This window comes from Pogona vitticeps, chromosome 2, assembly GCF_051106095.1.
Source record: "Pogona vitticeps strain Pit_001003342236 chromosome 2, PviZW2.1, whole genome shotgun sequence".
In the NCBI taxonomy this organism is placed as follows: Eukaryota; Metazoa; Chordata; class Lepidosauria; order Squamata; family Agamidae; genus Pogona; species Pogona vitticeps.
This window is the reverse complement of record NC_135784.1, coordinates 224,045,468-224,064,427: the sequence shown is the minus strand read 5'-3', so window position 1 is coordinate 224,064,427 and position 18,960 is coordinate 224,045,468. Positions and strand designations below refer to the sequence as shown.

The window sequence follows — 18,960 nt, the reverse complement described above, 5'->3', positions numbered from 1 at the left end:
AATTTAGAGTTTTTAGTACAGGACACACTCCGCTGACAAAGCTCAGCATAAACTTGTGCAATCTTATTCAATAAGTCCTTACGAAGCTCCTGGTTGCAAATCCAAACTTCTGCTCCCTGAGGACACAGCTATGTGAGATATAAGTACTGTTTTAGTTTTCTGTCTGTCCTGAATGCTCTGTGAACCTACTCTTAAATACCATCATGTAACAATCACAAGATTTTTTTTGCTAAAGGCCATATATACTAATAAAAAAAGACAGTGGTGCTTCCAACATTCTGAAATGCTCCAAAACCCAACTTTTCCAATACTAAATACAACAAAATAACCTTCATAAAATATAACTTTTCTCCATTTACATTTTCTTTTAAAAGGATTAGTAACCTATGCTTTTCAAGCATAGCAAAATATCTCCTAACATGGACAGATTTTTTTTGTTTTTGTTTTAATACATAAATTAAGAAACTGGAGAGTTTTAACCCAAGTCCAGTTTCTAAACAAGGAATATTCTTGTTTACTTTAAAAGCGGAAACGACACACATTTCCATTATAATTGCTAAAAATTAGCTTTACAAACAAGGGTGCTTAAAAAAAAACTTTTTTAACAAAACTATACAGTGTACAAATTACTGTCTACAAGGTAGGTGGGTTGATTAAGAAGATCCTCCGTTCTTCTCTTAGTTGCAGCTTCACAGGTTCATTCACATATTTTAGATGGAACTGCCCACCTTGAACGCACAACTATATTGCTATACTTAATATTTTGCCATGTCTTTATGTACAGTCTCCTTCACTGCCTTTTTTTCCTTAGTCAAGCCTCAAACGTCCATGTCACTCTAGGGGAAAACACACTTCAGTGGCACTGCCAAGGGGCAAGGGCTGCAAAGCAACTGAAAAAGGCTGAACAGTGCACATAGAACGGGGTGGCTCGATTTAGTCAGAATATACTTCCTGATGAAGGAGGAGGCTCAGACTAGATTTGAGTTTGCAACTTTAAACATTTGAATTTGCAGATTTAAGATTTGAAGAATAGAAAATGTGGTTCTGATGGCCTTTATATTAAAAAGGAAGGCAGAGAAACCCACAGAGATCACTGTACTGAGATAACCTAAAACTGCCAGGTAGGTGTTGGCAGGTTTATGGCAAGGATCATTGAAGATTTTAGTGGCAGGGCTGATTTCATAAGACAAGTTAGTTTTTTTACACAAAAGAACTTCCTTCCCATTTTTATAAATCCATTCCACTTATACAGTGGATCAAGATTATAGGGGGGGGGGAGAGATATGTTAGGGAGTTATCCACTCTACAAGGATCAGGGTCGCTTTAACTATTGCACTTTAAAATCTGAATTCAATATTGCTTCATCCTGCTTCACTCTTACATGTTTAAGCAGCATCCCAGAACAAGTGCAGTCCTTCAGTTGATGTCAACTACTTAGTCTATGTTCATTCATTTTTAAGTGATTTTGGGGGAGAGCAATAATCTATCTATTTTATTGGGCCACTGTCTAAAGGAGTATCGAAGAGACCTGCTCTAGCATTTCAGTTACTTGCAAGAGCCACACTTACAGTAAGGCTCAGGGAAAAAGGGGCCAACATACAGTTGGTTTTATTCTTCATTCAGTTAAATGCAAACATTGAAAAAAGAATCTTCCCATCACTTTGCAACAGTTATTTGGCTTTGCAGATACACCTATCTTAGAAAATGTTCAATTGTTGAAGACCCTAAATTGAAAGTCTGGATATGGGAGTTCTAAAGAGACCCTGTCCCAGCTAATGCTGCTTTCACCACATTTTAGCTACTTTAAGGAGGATTTTAAAAGGAGTACTAGAACAGTATTTAACATCAGTAATGACTGAACTAGAAACAGGTAGAGTTTTAGCCTGCAATCTAAATAACGGTCCATGCATAAAGTGCAGCTTCTAAGTCTTCTATATTTTATTTTATTAACAGCACCTCCGGGCTCTTGTTTATTAAGCTGCTTTGCAAACTCAAAGGCAATTTCAGTAGCAATTTCTAGTTCAAAAAAAAAAAAAAGAAAAAAAAAAAAAGGAAATTTGCTGGTGGTTGGGAGATGATGTGTGAGCAGCCACAATTCACATGTATAACCTGCTGGAAGCACCCTGCAATACAAGGGCACTCAAGGACTGTAAGATTCATATAATCTCAGGATATTTTGCCTCAAACCAGTGTTCTTAAGGAGGAGATATCTGAATGCAATACTTCTTTATAACTTTACTATATTATAGTTGTCCCCGATTTTGAGTCCCCAGATGTTCTTGGACAGCAACTCCCAGAAGCCACTGCAAGCACAGCTAGCGGTGAAGGCTTCTGGGATTCTGTACTCCAAGAATGTCTGGGGACCCCAGTTTGGGAACTACTGCTATAGTAGATACAGCTGCCTGCAAGTGTGCAACTGGTGATGGCAGATCAAAACTGCATTTCAAAAAACACAATTTTTCTCTGATTATATTTTGTCTACAGACACAGATGCCCAATGGCAAAATACACAATGCCATGTCACCCATGAAGAGTACGTACATTAGCTCTCTAAAGGCATTATTATGAGGAGGGGGGCACTGGATATCTTTAAGATACTTAAGCATAGGCTGGATGGCCATTTGTCAGGCATGCTGTTGGTATACACTACATTATAGAGCCTGCATTCAGCAAAGAGACTAGATGGTCTCCAGGGTCCTTTATAATGCCAGGATTCTGAAAGAATCAGCTTTTCACATGAGTAATTATAATGGGTAGCCTGGTTCTTGTATGTGGATATATAAATATGGGCAAAAAATATAAATCTTGTTCTCTGTGGGTTTTGACATCTTAAACCAGAAAAGAATAATTTTTCTTCAAGTCAAGTCTGCCTCCAACATAATTCATTATTTATTCATTTAATTATATATCATCATTATCATTATTACCAATATTTTAAAACCAGAAATGAGTTCAGCTTGCACCCCAGATGGAAAGTTAAAAAGAAGACACCTTTTTGAGATTTTTATCACAGTAAGCAGACGAGTCGCTTTGTAGCCCTCACCCAGCCAATGGTGCACTGCTTCACAGCTACACTGTCAAGTGTTAAAAATCCTCCCCACCCACCCCAGCATATATAGATATATGTATGTATATTTTAAAAAAAATCCCCTGCCCATCTCTCAGTACACAAAAGGACCTCATCTCACTGCAAAAATAGCAGTACCCACTTTGGTCAATTAAAACAAACAAACAAACAACAAACAAACAAACAAAAAGCATACATTAATCTTTTGTCTCTTAAATCTGTGTACTTACCTATAATAACCAATACAGCTAAAAGCACTACCTACATAGGCAAAACTTGGTATTGCATAATTCGTATAAATTTGAATCCCCTCCCCCCAATATTAATTGGAAGATGAAAAACATGAAAGATTAATAGAAAAAACACCAAAATACTGAAAATATTGCTGGTCGATTACAATTTTTAAGCGGCAACTATACACAGCCATGATATGCTTTATAAATGTGAGATAAAGTTATAACTGCTTAAAAAATCCACGATGTCACTTTTTTTTTTTCATTTTCCCATCTGGAGTACAAAATATTTTGTCATAAAAATGGTAGATTTAAAATGATAATAAATGCAGCAAAACAAGTGTAGTGATGTCACTTTTTAGATTTCAAGGCAAGGCACGTTATGTGGACATTATAACTTCGTGCAAATTAGGATTACTGGATAGTGTAGTTTTAATTAATTTTTGTTTAAAGAGATAGAGGCAAAATGTATCCGCCCATGCATGTTATTGTTAATAAGAGTCATCTGTCAAACAAGGCTAATTTCTGAGAGCACCATGCACGTTTTCAGCACCCTGTCATTAGGCTTTTTAAAAGAGTGCATTTTAAAGTAAGTTTCAATTCCTCCCCCAACCCACTAACCTGGCATTCCCATTTGTAAACTATAAGCTTTGCCCTCTGTGACATGGATTTACCTCTCTGTGATTAACGTTTTATAGAACCTTTCCTATCCTCTATAGGTTCTTGATTCAACCAGTAACTTTAAATAAATAAGATACATCAAAGGAGGCAGAAGCTAAATCAACATAAGTGCTATGTTTCAATTCATTTTTTTCCTCAAGTACATGATCTGTCTTGATTTAATTAATGCCTTTTAATGCCCCCCTTTTAAAAATGAGGGAAAAATAAATTTGTTTGAAATACTTTTGAAATTCTTCTTCTTCTTTTTAATCCCCTCAATTTAGAGTCCAAGGGCTAAAGGACTTATAACAATGATCCCCTTTAGATATCATTTTAAAATTGCACTTGCCTCTAAGTGTTTTCCTTGGTGGGGGAAATTATTTGTAGCATCTTTTTAAGTGTCTTTCTCTTTTAATTTTTATTATCATATGAGAAGATAACACTTTTTAAAACCTAAAGTGAGGCATTGATTCCATAAAATGCCTCTTTATTTAAATATCTTCCTGAATACTTCAAACTGGGTAACACACTAGAAACAGGTTGGGTTAAGGAACAAAGTTAAATAAATGTGGATTGATACCTAAATTGTTTTCCTTGGGGGGAAAAAGTTCAGAAAACAGAGTGCTCAGAAAAGCTAGCTGGTGGCCTCTCCTTCTCCTGCACCTCTGTGGATGCCTCCTAGCCTTTGTTTTGAGAGCTAACTAGGAATAGTGTTCCCATGCGTAAACAACAAGAATACTAAACCAATAAACTAGCTTATCATGCAAATATTAAGGCATCTAGAAAGTCAGTTAAAATATATTGTCAGAGACAGAACATCTATTTCCCAGTGGATTTCATAGAACAAAGGCTACTTAGGAGGAGCATCTTTCTACTCATCAGTGAAATATCGCCGACCCTTCTTTAAAAAACACCTTTACAGTTTCAACCTTAAGGGAATTAGTGATTGTAAGTGCTGCAATTGCTGGTCTATGTTTCTTCTTTCTTCAGTTTTTTTGTTTTTTGTTTTTTGTTTTGTCCCGTCTTCCTTTCTTTTATGGTACTTTGTTCAGTTTCAGTCTCCTTTAGTTGCTCGTTTCTGCTTGAAGGAAAGGCTCTCCAATTAGATTCAAACCATAATTTTGGACATTTGTGGGCAGGATTGGTGTCCTGTTTGATACTTGAAAAGGGACCAGGCTAGCCCAAGTACCAGGACTGTTTAGGGAAAAGAAAAGAGAGAGCAGAAAAAAAAATAAGTTAGAATACTGTGGTAGCAACAAACTAAATAAGAACAAACATTTTAATGCCACTGAATTTCATGTTTATCAGTCATTCTAATGGAGCATCTCATTTCACAGATAAAACTTAAAGGTGAGAAACAATTGTGAGAAATGTTGATAGACCAGCAGCTCAGTCCTAAACCTTTCTGTGCCTGTGGGTTGTTGAATGGTTAATTGCTACATCAGATTAATCTCTCAAAATAGTTCACTCTAGCTGGCATACCAGTCAGGTATGCGAACGCCAGCTTTCAATCATTTACTTATTGTATGAAAAGCAATTCATAGACAGCAAGAGCAAATTGGAAAAAAAAGCTTCTCTGAATCCATCCCTATTTAGTTGCTTCTTAGCAATATGGTGGTGAACCTTATCTGAAATTCCCAAGGGATAGTTGAGTGTAACATGTGAAATGGCCCCAAAACATGCTAGCCTTTACAAAGTCATAAAGCTCTATCTTGCTATTATCTGAAATGTTACTTATCACCAATCACTTTCTAATGTCTGCACTGTACAAAGAAAAAAAATATTCTGCATAAAGAACAATCTACTATTTTTAATTTTTATTTCATTTTAAAATTTGTATGCAGAGCAGCGGTGATATCATCATCATCATCATCATCATCATCATCATCATCATCATCATCATCATCATCATCATCATCATCATCATCATCATCATCATCCCCATCCCCAAACTAGCCAAAATGGTAACTGCTTTCAGAGAGGCAGTTTCTGTACATGGAAACTGGAGAGGACAACTCCTTCCTTTTCTAGCCCTGATGACAGTGAAAAGACTTGCTCTGAAGACTGGGAAACCCTATGGAGTAGCATTTATGTACCAGAGGTTTTGTGCACTCCTGAAAATCATGACAATACTGCAAACATCACCATCATCACCTTCATCATCAGTATTAGGAAGGGGAATATTAAACAAAAACAAATTAAATTAAATTGCCAGTTTTCTTTTTGTAGTATGACTAACACATTTAATGCAGATATTTATCTAAAATCCTCAAATTTATTTATTTATTTATTTATTTTATTTATATCCCGCCTATCTAGTCGATTGACCACTCTAGGCGGCTCACAACAGAGGAAACAACAATAGTAAAAACCAATTTACAAAAAGGAAAACTTTCATCAAGTGGATAAAACAAACCTTCCATCTTATGGTATGACTATGTTTAAGAAGCACAATACAGTATATTTGTCAACATTATTCATGAATCCTCAAGGATGGACAAATCTCATGCAGCTCCCTCAAGAATTTTATAATCTTCTGACCAGTGGAATATTGGTTGACAGATTATTAGCCTATGTCATCAAGCAGAAGCCTACTTCTTCAAATGCATTTTTGTATCCTTTCCCACCAGTTTACAGAACAGTGAAATTTACATTTGCCATGGAGCTACACTCACAGTACCTTCTCTCTGGTGAGGCATCACCATTTTCATGTTTAGAATATGATACTATGTTTAGAACAGAGTATCATACAAAGTGTCATTCTTACAATCTGCACAATTCTCCACAGCCTGCTAGATGTTGCTAGTCACCAGTATTAGAGATGACAACATATAAAACATAAGGATGTTTATATATGTTATACTCTGTAAACTAAGGATAGAACAAATACAAATTTTCTCATTCTTCATTTAAAAAAGTGACTCAACACACTGAGATACCCTATCCAAAAAACCATCAACAGCTACAATTCTTTTGATTCCTATACAGTTGTGCCTTTTCCCTGAGATGGTTTGATTTGCCTATGGTGACACATGCCTTAGCTTGGATTACTGTAATGCACTCTATGTGGGCCTGCTTTTGAAGAACAATTGGAAGTTTCTGTTGATTTTAAATGTTGCAGCTGCTCTGATTACAACTTTCCATATTAGCTTTGCTGGCTGCCAATTGGTTTCTGGGCCAAATTCAAAAAGCTGGTCATGATCTATACAGCTTGGGTTCAGATTACCAGAATGATCATATCACCCCATATGAACTTCTTCAGCGTTTAAGATCTTCTAGATAGGTCTTTGTCTGAGCTCCACCATCCCCACAGTCTTGTTTGGTGTGGATATGAGAGAGGAACATTTCACTGGTTGCTCTCAGATTGTGGGATGTTGACATCTCTCTCTTGCCCTTCCACAAGCAAACAAAAACCTTCCTTTTTCAGCAAGCATTTAACTGACTCGGATGAGTAAGGGTCATTAGGGAATACTGTATTTAATTGTTTTTCAGTACTCTATTTTATTGTCTTTTTAACTAAATTTTTATAGTCATTTTAATCGACAGTGAATCACCTTAAGTCCCCTATGGGAGAAAGGTGGCATACAAAATGCATGCATGCATAGATAGATAATGCTTGTGCACATGTATGTATATACATATGTGATTATTATAATGTGAATTAGGCAATTTTCTATGCTATGGTTTAGAGAAATGCAAAGAAGCCATGTACTTATATGCTTTCTTCCCCCCACCCTACATATATGGCATACTTCACAGTCTGTTCAAGCCATAATTTCCCGTAGTATACCAAACTATAGTTTAAACCAGTGGTGAACAAAGTGAACTCCTCTTGATGTTGGACTGCAAACTGTATCAGCTGTAAGCAGCCTAGTCAATAAAAAGGAATGGTGAGAGCCACTGCCTAACAAGATCCATGGGGAACACTTTGGCCACTCAACAGTTTATTTAAATTTCAGTTTAACCACAAATGAGTATAACAAACCAGGGTGCACAAATAGGTATGTTGTTAATTGTACTGGTCAAATAACTACAGCATGAGATGTGCAATGGAGGAAAGTATAGGGTTCCTTTCTGATCCACCAAACTATTATTTGAAAAAGCTAACTCAATGCAACCAAATGGTTTTAAAAGGTCATAAACAAGACACATTTCATCTGCAGAAGGAACATTTTTGTTGGATCTCTCATGGCAGGTGTAACCTTTAAAATGCCCCCAAAGTAACTTCTCTTCTGAAATTGGGTTGTGCTCCCAAGATCACCTGTGGCCTAGCAGGAAACATTATCTGTGCATTCTAACAGTGTAAATGCCCAGGTAATAATAGGAAGAAACTGAATTAAGTGATTCCACGAGAGAGTGGAGCAGGATGGTTAAGAGTTGACTTTTGGCTGCCAGCAGCCCAAGGGCCATTGTTGTGATCCCCCAGCACCTCCAGAACTTCACAATAAGAGTGTGCTCTTTGGGGTTTTGGATTGCAACTCGGATCAGCACACCTGTAAGTTTTGGCCCTCTAGAGAAGGTTTTTGCTAGATTTTATCTGCAGCATTGGCTTCTCCTGTTTTTACTGCCTATTCTTGATCTACAGTTGTGCTGATTTGGCTTTGCAGGGTGCAATTACCTAAATTCTTATAGAATTCTGGGAATAACAGCCCCAAAGCATGAAAGATCATACCTCTACTCACCAATCCCCACACTCCCACACACATTTTTATTTTTTTCTTTAATTTATTTTCCTCATTCAAAAAAGCCCTACGCTGTTTATGGCATGTGAAGACAATTTCTCCATGTTTTGAATTGAGCTCAAATGTTTATTTTTAAAGCGTATTTTGGCCACTAGTGGGCAAGGGACACAGTTTCAGTTTTTGAAAACCTCTTTTGAAAGATACATTTAAAAGATCAACAACACAGTTATATCCTTTTTTTCCTTTATAACTAATTGCAGCAACGGTTATGGTATAAAGCTGATGCTCTAAAATATGCAAATTAGCCTCTTTGGTCACACCCCTCCATCTTTAGCACTGTCCTCTTAAAACTACAGCTCTTGGGCTGCCAACAAATCTGGAGAACAGACTCAGTCCTGGTGAGGTTGCTTATCCCTGCCGTAGAGGCAAAGATACATTTCTGAATAGGACTCACAAACTCACAATTAATAATAATAATAATAATAATAATAATAATAATAATAATAATAATAATAATAATAATAATAATAATAATAATAATAATAATAATAATAATAATAATAATAATAATAATAATAATAATAATAATAAACCTGTTAAAATTCATGACAAATGAAGTAATTTGTTATGGAAGACAACCATGAATAATACAATATGAAAAATAAACACTGACATGCTTAATACTCAGAGCCCGCTCCTACTGCTATGAAATGATGCTCTCCAAGGTAACTTTTGGAAGAAGAGTTGAGTTGGAAGTACAACAGACAGAATGCAGAAAAGACAGGGTCATGTTTCATAGAAGGCAGTCTGAATACAATGAACACTGAGATAATAATCTGAAAATAATATTTTTATAGAAGAGATATTTCACACTTCTTTTGTAATTCTGCCTCTTAACACTGACAGAACTTCAGCTTCATGTGTTATTGGCATATTTTCATTGGGTAAAGTGGAAGAGTGGGTTTGAATTTGAGCGGACTCTTTAGGCCATGCTGATTATTTTTGGACTTCAAAATTCCACAGGTTTGAGATGAGAGAACGGGCAGGGAACCCTCCCAAAGATGAGTGGGTTACAGATGTTCTGGGAGGAGCAATCTGTCCATGTAAGAGTGTACAAGGAGGCCTTTTTCATTTTTGCCCATTAGAAAAAGCTGTATTTCTTTAAAAAGCCATTCTAACCAGCTAGAAAGTTTGGCTTCTGCACATGCTTCAAATGAGAGCTGAGAATGTTCCAGGGAGTGATGTTATATGATTATGATTTCATAGGAAAAGATAGCTGCTGAAGGCAGCCATGTTTTCCCCCAACTCTTACAATGCTTTTGGAAACAATAATACAATATCACTCAAGAGATATTCCAAGCTGTGCTTGAAAGCATGTAGTGTGGGCCATTCGTCCTAGTCATATGGAACCTTGACATATGTGTGTCTTATCTTGAACCACCTATTTGAAAGTGCAGTCCTGAAAGATATCCATGACCTTCCAACATGAATTCGACCAAACTCCAGGAGGCAGTGGAAGACAGGAGGGCCGGGTGTACTCCGGGTCCATGGGGTTACAAAGAGTCCAACACGACTTAACAACAACAACAAAAATTCTGACTGGTAGAGCAAAGCCCCCTACTTATGCAAAAAACTAGCACAGCCTGTACACCGGCACCAATTTTCAGCAAAGAGCACAAACCTGTGATGTGGTCTTATTTTTCTCCCTTCCTATAAAAAGGAAAACCAGACTATGGGCGTGCTTTAGCTTTTTAAAGACATTTCTTATGTTTCTGGCTGGTATCTATTTACAGCCAGACACAGTAGCATGGCATGAACATGTATAAATTAAATATGAGTAAGAAATCCTTCTCAATGGAATCTAGTGCTGATTCTACATACTCTGGGAGTGTGAGGCCTAGCTCATATACTATGCTGGTGGTCTATGCACTCACTAGACCAGTGGTTCTTAACCTGGGCAATATGGCCCCTCAGGGGACAATTTTGTTTTTCAGGGGGGCAATGGAATGAAAAGGGGCGACGTGGGGGCAATGGAACAGAAGGGAGTGATAGGGGCGATGGAGCTGCCACGCCGGCGCCGCCATTGAGGAAGTTATCATTGTGCGCTGCCAGATCAAGAGCGGCTGGAGCTGGCAGCGGATGTGGTGCCACCAGCACCGCCGTCACCATTGAAGAAGTTATTATCGCTGCCAGAATTTTTTTATTAAATATTTTGCCTAATACATTAGATTCTGAAAAAGCATTTTTAGCCATCCATATGATAATAGTGGAAAGAATAGTATTCGCAAAACAGTGGAAGGAGTCTGGAATACCACAAACAGACAAACTGATAGGGAAAATACTGGAAACTGCAGAAATATATATGCTAACCGACTGGTTGAATCCAAAAAAGAAAAAGGATCATTGGGAAACTTGGCTGCCACTATTTACATGGTTGCAAAATAGATCAGCAACATAATTAATAATGGGAATTACAAAACACCTGTCTGAATTTAGATTTTTCTATATAGTGTATATATTTTTGTATGATAACTGAAATTACTCTTATAAGGGATTATTTAGAATCATTATGTAAAAAAAAATACCAATTTGTAATGTGTCCATTCAAATCCATCCCCTCTAAATGTATCTTTACCCCAGTTATCCCTTACCCCACGCTACCTCTATAAAGAGAAAAATAAATAATAATTTAAAAAGAAGTTATCATCGCCCCCTTCCCCGCAGTGGCAGTGCTGCACCGCTGGATCCAGAGCAGCTGCTGCTGGCAGCGGATGTGGTGCCACCGGCACTGCTGCCACCACTGAGGAAGTTATCATCGCCCGCCCCCCCGCGGCTGCCGCACCACCGCCACGGGGAGGGGACAATGATAACTTCCTCAATGGCTCAAGGGGGCGTTTCGTTCAAAAAGGTTACGAACCACTGACTAGACCACTGGCTCCTACTGTACCCATCAGATTTCCTAATTATGATGACACTTGCCTTGTTTCTTCCTGCTGCCAATCAGCTACCAAACACACTGTCCCCATGTCCCTGTGCACAGGGACAAACTCTCAAACAGAGCCACTTAGGATCTTACAAACCTCTTCCATAAACTGTAAGTTTAAGAGTTCCCTTTAAAACTCCTTTCTCTCCTTCACTACAACAAAGGCTGAAATGGCAGTTCATTGTTAAATGTAACATGTTGTATTATAACGCTGCTTCTTAAATGTCTACATCAAATATTGTAAGATCTGGACATACTGCATAGATAACAGAGTAACAGAGTCATGTGAACATTTTCAAGCACATTCTACAATTTAGTTGTTCTCCATCCCTTCCACCCATGGTAATGGGCTTAATGGACTGGGTAAAATGTCCCCTCTCCTCCCATTCTTGAGACATGAGTGTAGCTTGAGCAGAAATGATGAAAATTACCTGATGCCCTTTCTGGGAATCCTCAGTCCTAATGAAAAAGATCCAGAGTCCTTAAGTGGGTTTAAAATATGCATTCATGTGACAAAGAACAGTTTTGAATATGTGTATAGTTGAATCTGAACATTGTTCATATACTGTCTTCTACGATTATATTCTCATCAAAAAGCTGAAAAAGATACACCAAGAAACAATAAAGGAGTTGGATGTTGGCCAATGCTTTCAAACTATGGTGTTGAAAGCAAAAAGTGCTACTTATATACCCACCCCATAGCACTTCAAGCACTCTCTGGGCGGTTTACAAGTTAATTATGCAGGCTACACAATGTCCCCACCCCCCAGCGAGATGGGTACTCATTTTAGCGATCTCAGAAGGATAGAAGGCTGAGTGAACCTTGAGCCGGCTACCTGGGACTGAATCGTGAGCAGTTTTGGCTGCAGTATAGCAGTTTAACCACTGCACTACAAGGTTCAGATAAAAGTTCATCATTGATTTAATCTCATCTCTGCCTACTTCTGCCCTTTCGGGTAGCTGTTATTGTGAAGAAAAATGACATTAAAATTACAAAGTGTTTTGAATTCTGCAAAGTGTTGTAACAGTCATAGAGGAACATACTCCTGCAGTATCTGGTATACTCACCACTGCAGGAGTATACCTGATACCTTGCGGTTGTGGACAGGTATATATTGGAACCACAAAACAAAGCATCCACACCAGAATCAAAGAACATGAGAGACACTGCAGACTAAAACAACCAGAAAAATTTGCAGTAGCTGAACATGCCCTAAAACAAGCTGGACATGAAATTCTATTTCAAAATACTGAAATACTTGACAACACCAGCAATCACTATGTCAGACTGCACAGGGAATCCATTGAAATCCACAAGCACCAGCAGAACTTCAACAAAAAAAGAGGAAAGTTTGAAACTCAACAAAACTTGGCTCCCAGCTTTCAAAAATACAGTGTGCAAAAGGTCAACAAACTCTACCCAGCCACAAGGACTGGGGATCACTACACACAAAAGACCAGCTAACGACACCCATCAATCACAGTGACAGATAATCTCTGCTCCTTATCACAACAATACACCCACAACAAGACATACTCATCACCCATCTCCAGAAAATGTCAAAAGCCTATCTCAGCCATAAATACTCCACTCCCAAGCCAACTACAACAGAGCACAGAGTGCTGTCCTCTGAAGATGCCGGCCACAGAGACTGGTGAAATGTCAGGAAGAACAACCTTCAGAACATGGCCAAAGAGCCCAAAAAACCCACAACAACCATAAGCTAAAACAGTTAAAAGCAATACAAAACAATAGTGATTAGTATTGCTAAGTAATGCTGAATAAGGGAAAACAGAAAATTATAATAAAAATAAAATCAAGTATTGACAGGAGGGAAGGCCTGCCTAAAGAGCCAAGTTTTTAGTTGGCTCTTAAAAATACCAAGCAAGGGAGCCAGGTGAATCACTGATGGGAGGTTATTCCACAGCTGAGGGGCCACTGCTGAGAAGGCCCAGTTTTGTGTTCCTTCTTTCTGAGCCTCTGTTGGGCTAGGAGCATTTTTCTGAGTTCTGAGGTCAGTTCTCCCGTGCTCTCATCCTGCACTGAGCCAAATTCCTCCTCAGAACCTTGGTCTCCCTGTGGCTCTCTCACTTCCCCCATTTCTGCCATTTGGCTTCGAGTCAAGGGCATAATCCCCCCAGAACAGGCTGCCTTCAAAAGTCACGCCTCAAAATAAAACGACGACTTTTTTTCCTTTTGCCTCAGAAACAGCCTTCTATAGACTGCTGCTGTTCCTCCAGCACCAACTTGCAACTGTTGCCAGGTAGAATCCACCCCCTCTGCTAGGCCTCTCAGCAGACAGGCTAGATCACTGTTACTTCACGCAGCTTTGCCTCAGCCCTTTCCCGCCAAACGGGTTGCCTCACAGCTCCCTAATCTAGTCCCCCAATCTGAGTTTGCACGTTCTTCCACTAGCCCACTGGTTCTTAACCTTGGGTTACTCAGGAGTTTTGGACTGCAACTCCCAGAAGCCTTCACCACCAACTGTGCTGGCTGGGGTTTCTGAGAGTTGTAGTTCAAAAACATCCGAGTAACAAAGGTTAAGAACCACTGCACTAGCCTACCTCCCCGTGAGGTAAGCCTAGAAGATTACCTACGCGCCCTCAGATTTTCCCTGACTAGACCCCCCTTGCTCTGGGCACACTTGCCAAGGCTTTGCTGGACCACTGGACAACTGGACCAGTCGTATCCCACCGCTGGACACCAATCAATGTTGCAACCCCAGACCTACTGGAGTATCCCACCCTGTAGTTATGCTGCCACCAACCATTCGCTCTATCAAGTCACCCAGACCAGGAATGGATTTTAATAAACAAAAGAACAAGGTTTATTGAAACAACAAACAGGGTAAATAAAAGGATCAGGTAAATAGGATACTGGAACTTGGTATAGTCCCAATCATACACATACAACAGATTGGTTCCCACGGAACACTTTAAGGTAACGTACAGACCCTGAACCTATCAGTTCTGGCTACCTAGATAGAAACCTGAACCTATCAGGTATGTACTATCTGACGAACAGTTGTACCCAGTCTGACCCACAGACTCCAACCCCACTTCTCCACATCAGCTCCCTACGATGGACTCCCCCCAAATATATACAGTACAGCTCCTCCCCCCTGATGTCCCGCCTTCCACTCCCCATAGGATGGAACTTTCCCTCCAAACCCATGACAGACAGGTACCATCAGTGCTGTATGTGACAGCCTCTCTCGGCTTTAGGCCCCTCGACCATCCCTCCTGGCTATGGCGAATGATTCGGGTAGATCTAAGTGAGAGAAGGTGATCTGCCAGGTATCGAGGTCCTAAACTGTTTAGGGCTTTATACGTCGTAATCAACACTTTGAAGTCAATGCGGAAGTGAATGGGCAGCCAATGCAAGGTAGCCAGAGTGGGAGAGATATGCTGGTACTTTCTGACCCCACTAAGGAGTCTGGCCGCCGCATTCTGCACCATTTGAAGCTTCTACACCAATCTCAAAGATAGCCCCACATAGAGCGCATTACAGTGGTCTAATCTTGAGATTACAAGCGCATGGACGAGAGTGGTGAGAGCCCCGCCATCAAGACAGGGTCACAGTTGGGCAATCCGCCACAGATGGAAATAGGTAGAATGGGCCACAGACGCCACCTGGATTTCCATGGTAAGCGCCGGGTCCAGATGTATCTCCAAGGTGCGCACCACACTCTTTGCGATGAGAGTCAAACCCCCCAAAAGAGGGAGTTTCCCAAACCACCAATGGAGGGGCTTCCCACCCTCAAGACCTCCGTCTTGTCCGGGTTCAACCTCAAGCCATTCAGCAGCATCCTCCAGACAGCGCTGAAGGGACAGAACGGCATCCACTGAGGTAGGTGAAAAGGAGATGTAGAGCTGGGTGTCATCAGCGTACTGATGGCATGAAGCCCCACACCCCCTGATGATCCCACCTAGCGGCCTCATATAGATGTTGAACAGCATTGGGGAGATGAGCAAGCCCTGCACAACCCCACAACTGAGACTCCATGGGGCTGAAACATTCTCCCCAAGCTGTACTCTCTGGGGCCGGTCCTCCAAGAAGGAACGGAGCCAGGCAAGCGCCAGGCCACCAATTCTCAACTCGGAGAGCCTCCCCAGAAGGATACTGTGGTCGATGGTATTGAAGGCGGCTGAGATATCAAAGAGGACCAACAAGGACATTTTGCCCCGGTCAGCCTCCCTTAACAGATCATCCATCAGTGTGACCAGTGCCGTTTCTGTGCCATGGTGCGGCCTGAAGCCCAACTGAAACGAATCCAGCGCATTGGTTTCATCCAAAAATAAATGACAAAAATGTTATATTCTCTGTTCTTACCAAGTTCCCAACACTGGCAGTCATTTCATAGTGTTATTGAATAAAAGAACTCAAAACATTATGAGAGAAAAGGACAAACACAGCATGGGAATAGCAGTCTTTATGTGAGCTCTGTGAATATAGTGTTGTTTTGCTATTTGAAACATTCAGGAGTGCATGAAGATGCAAGTTTACAATGGTGTAATGGTTGAAAACAGCATCAACAAACAAGCGTACAAACAAGGAAGCTATTTTATGCTAGTTCATTTGTTTGCATAAAGAAGTCACCACAGATTAACCTACATGGCAGAAAACAAGACGTACATAACAACTTCATTCATGTTCACATCCATGTATTACAGTTATCCACATGTTGGATAAATATCTGAATGTATAAATTGAAAGTAACATCACAATCATATAGTGGAAGTGTTAAACTCTAACATTAGGTTCACTGATTTAAAAAATTTGTGTGGCATATTTGGCTTACTACATGATAAGCCTATTATCCATTGTGATTTTGTGAGCTATGCCATACTCGTTTTATAGATCTGTAGAACTGCTATCCTCATCAGCAGTTCGAAATAGGAATAGGATACATATTATCCCTTACAGTGATTTTGGTCACTGTACATACAGTACATTTAAGCTGAGATAAATTTGGTGTGAGGTATGTCTATGCTTTGTAGCTCCAGGTATGAGGATAAAAAACAAGTACATGTGTAGTTTTCAAACACAATATGTAAGACATTAAGCAATGGTATTTAAATTCCCAGGATGCCTATTTCTTATTCCCTAATGGAACCCTCACTACTCTAAAGTCACAAAAATGATTGTAAAGTAAGTGATAATGTGATACTCATACAAGCACTATTCTCTGTCCCACCTTCTGTAACTTATTTATATACTAGTTATGTAAACACTTAAATAAATAACAATTAACATACCAGTTCCTTTGTTCAGTAAACATATTAAAACACTCATTGAAAAGACAATTCAAAGACACAAATGCTTTAAATTTGGAAAACAAAATACAAAAGATAGAGGGAAGCTCTTTTCCCTCTCACACAATACCAGAACCAGGGGACATCCACTCAGATTGAGTGTTGGGAGAGTGAGAACAGGCAAAAGACAATATTTGTTTACCCAGCGTGTTGTTAGTCTGTGGACCTCCTTGTCACAGGATGTGGTGATGGCATCTGGCCTAGATGCCTTCAAAAGGGGATTGGACAGATTCCTGGAGGAAAAGTCCATTGCAGATTACAAGCCTTGATGGGGATGTCTAATTTCCAGGCTTAGAAGGAAGGTACCTCCAAATGCCAGACGCAGGGGAAGGGGTATCAGGCGAAAGGTACAGTATCTAGTTGTGTGCTCCCAGAGGCACCCGGTGGGGCCATTGTGAGATACAGGGAGCTGGACTAGATGGGGACTTGGCCTGATCCAGCAGTGCTCTTCTTATGTTCTTATAAAATGTAATGAAATAGTGATATCCTATAATCACCAAGGATTAATGGTGAATTTTCCAATTGGTTGTTTGTTGTTTTTAAACAAGCTCCTCCTTCCACAAGAACAGTGCCAAGATCATCTGACAAGAAACACAAGAGTACGTTTATCCTACCTAAGTGAACAAAAGAGTGCTGAGAACAAGAAAGTGGTTTACAGCAGATTGGGAACTTTTCTAATCCTGCTGGAATCTGTAGCAGAACTCTCAAAATACAGCTGGAAAAGTTGTTTTCTTTCTATCACTTTGTCTGCGGATCCCTCCATTTTGGTCACACTGTAGTGTCTGCTGCTGCTCCCATAAAGGTTAACTTAAAGCCCCAAACATAATCATGTGGAAAATGGACATTATTGATTCCTATGGTCCATTGTTTCCCCATTCTAAGTCCCTGAAGTTCAAGTTCAATCTGGAATTACATCATGTCTGGTTTCTCTTGGTTACCAGACGGCTTGAGACGTGACCACAGCTACAGAAAAAACAAACAGCCTTCTTCACGCTTCGGCTCCCCTATCGATTCAAACAAACTTTTCTCCTCTCTCTCAAGTATGTTTCAAGTATGGAGCATGGTTAATTTAGAGATTAAGTTCCAAATTAGATTATCTAATGGCATCTTAATGGATTGCTGACCCATTTCCTGTGGGACGGCAGCATGCAAGTCTGGCTGGAATACAATTAATTTCTTAGGAAGTGTTCGGAAGACGTTTGCTTAGATGGAAAGGAAACATAAACTCTCTGCACATCTTTCCTTATTAGAGAGTTGAGTGAAAGTATAAGGGAGAGAGTGACAAACTGATAAAAGCCAGAAATCTTTCCAGTTCCCCCATTGTTAATGATTTTATCAGCAATGTTTTCAATTCACTGGTTTTTTTAAATACACAAACCGATTTTGGCTTTTGGGGTTGTTTTTTTTTTTTTTTTACTGATGAAATATATAATGCAGAAAGTAAGCCTTCTGGCTAACTGCTGTATTTATTACCCAAAATGCAACCTTTAAAAAATAACTTGATATTCATATTCAAGCGATTAAAGTACTGTACTTGAATTCAGTTGGTTCTTTAAAAGATCCACATTTTTTGGAATTTGAAATCTACAACACTGGTCTGACAATAAAAGCACTTCCCAGCCTCCCTTTCCTCATGAACGTAAGCTTATTCCATCTCACAGCCTTATCAGCATTATCATCACAGCCCTTCAGAGGAGCGGAGGGCGGGGCGGAAGAGAATGCTACTCTAAAAAGTTTAACGTTTTGAACACCCCATGGCCCAAGCTGAAAAGGAAATTCAGCTCTCTGAGAATGAGGCTCTCTTTAGGAGCTCTAAGAACAAATCAGCTGCTGTACTGTACTTTTGTGTCAAGATAACAAAGTGAAACCAGGAAATGCTAACGTAATGCCTGGGTACAGCAAAAATAATGTTAAATTAACTCTTCAAAACAGCATTGAAACAGTTTGCTTTTTAAAATGTATGTTATGATCAGCACCTTTACTCCCCTCCCCTTCCCCATGAACACTTTCACATGTTAG

The 18,960-nt window shown here is 39.6% G+C and overlaps 1 protein-coding gene across 29 annotated transcripts in view; it reads right to left on the bottom strand.

Moving 5' to 3' along the window:
* Positions 1-839: 839 nt before the first annotated feature.
* Positions 840-18,960, bottom strand: part of NFIB (nuclear factor I B) — a 446,840-nt gene continuing 428,719 nt past the window's right edge. For 22 of the 29 annotated variants that reach the window (XM_072992103.2, XM_072992104.2, XM_072992111.2 and 19 more), the window contains one exon: positions 2,750-5,154. In XM_072992103.2, coding sequence (XP_072848204.1) covers positions 5,025-5,154 — 130 coding nt within the window. In that variant the 3' untranslated portion in view covers positions 2,750-5,024. Of the gene's footprint in view, positions 5,155-18,960 lie in introns of all 29 variants that reach the window. The other 7 variants (XM_078384958.1, XM_072992112.2, XM_078384959.1 and 4 more) reach the window with 3 other exon arrangements.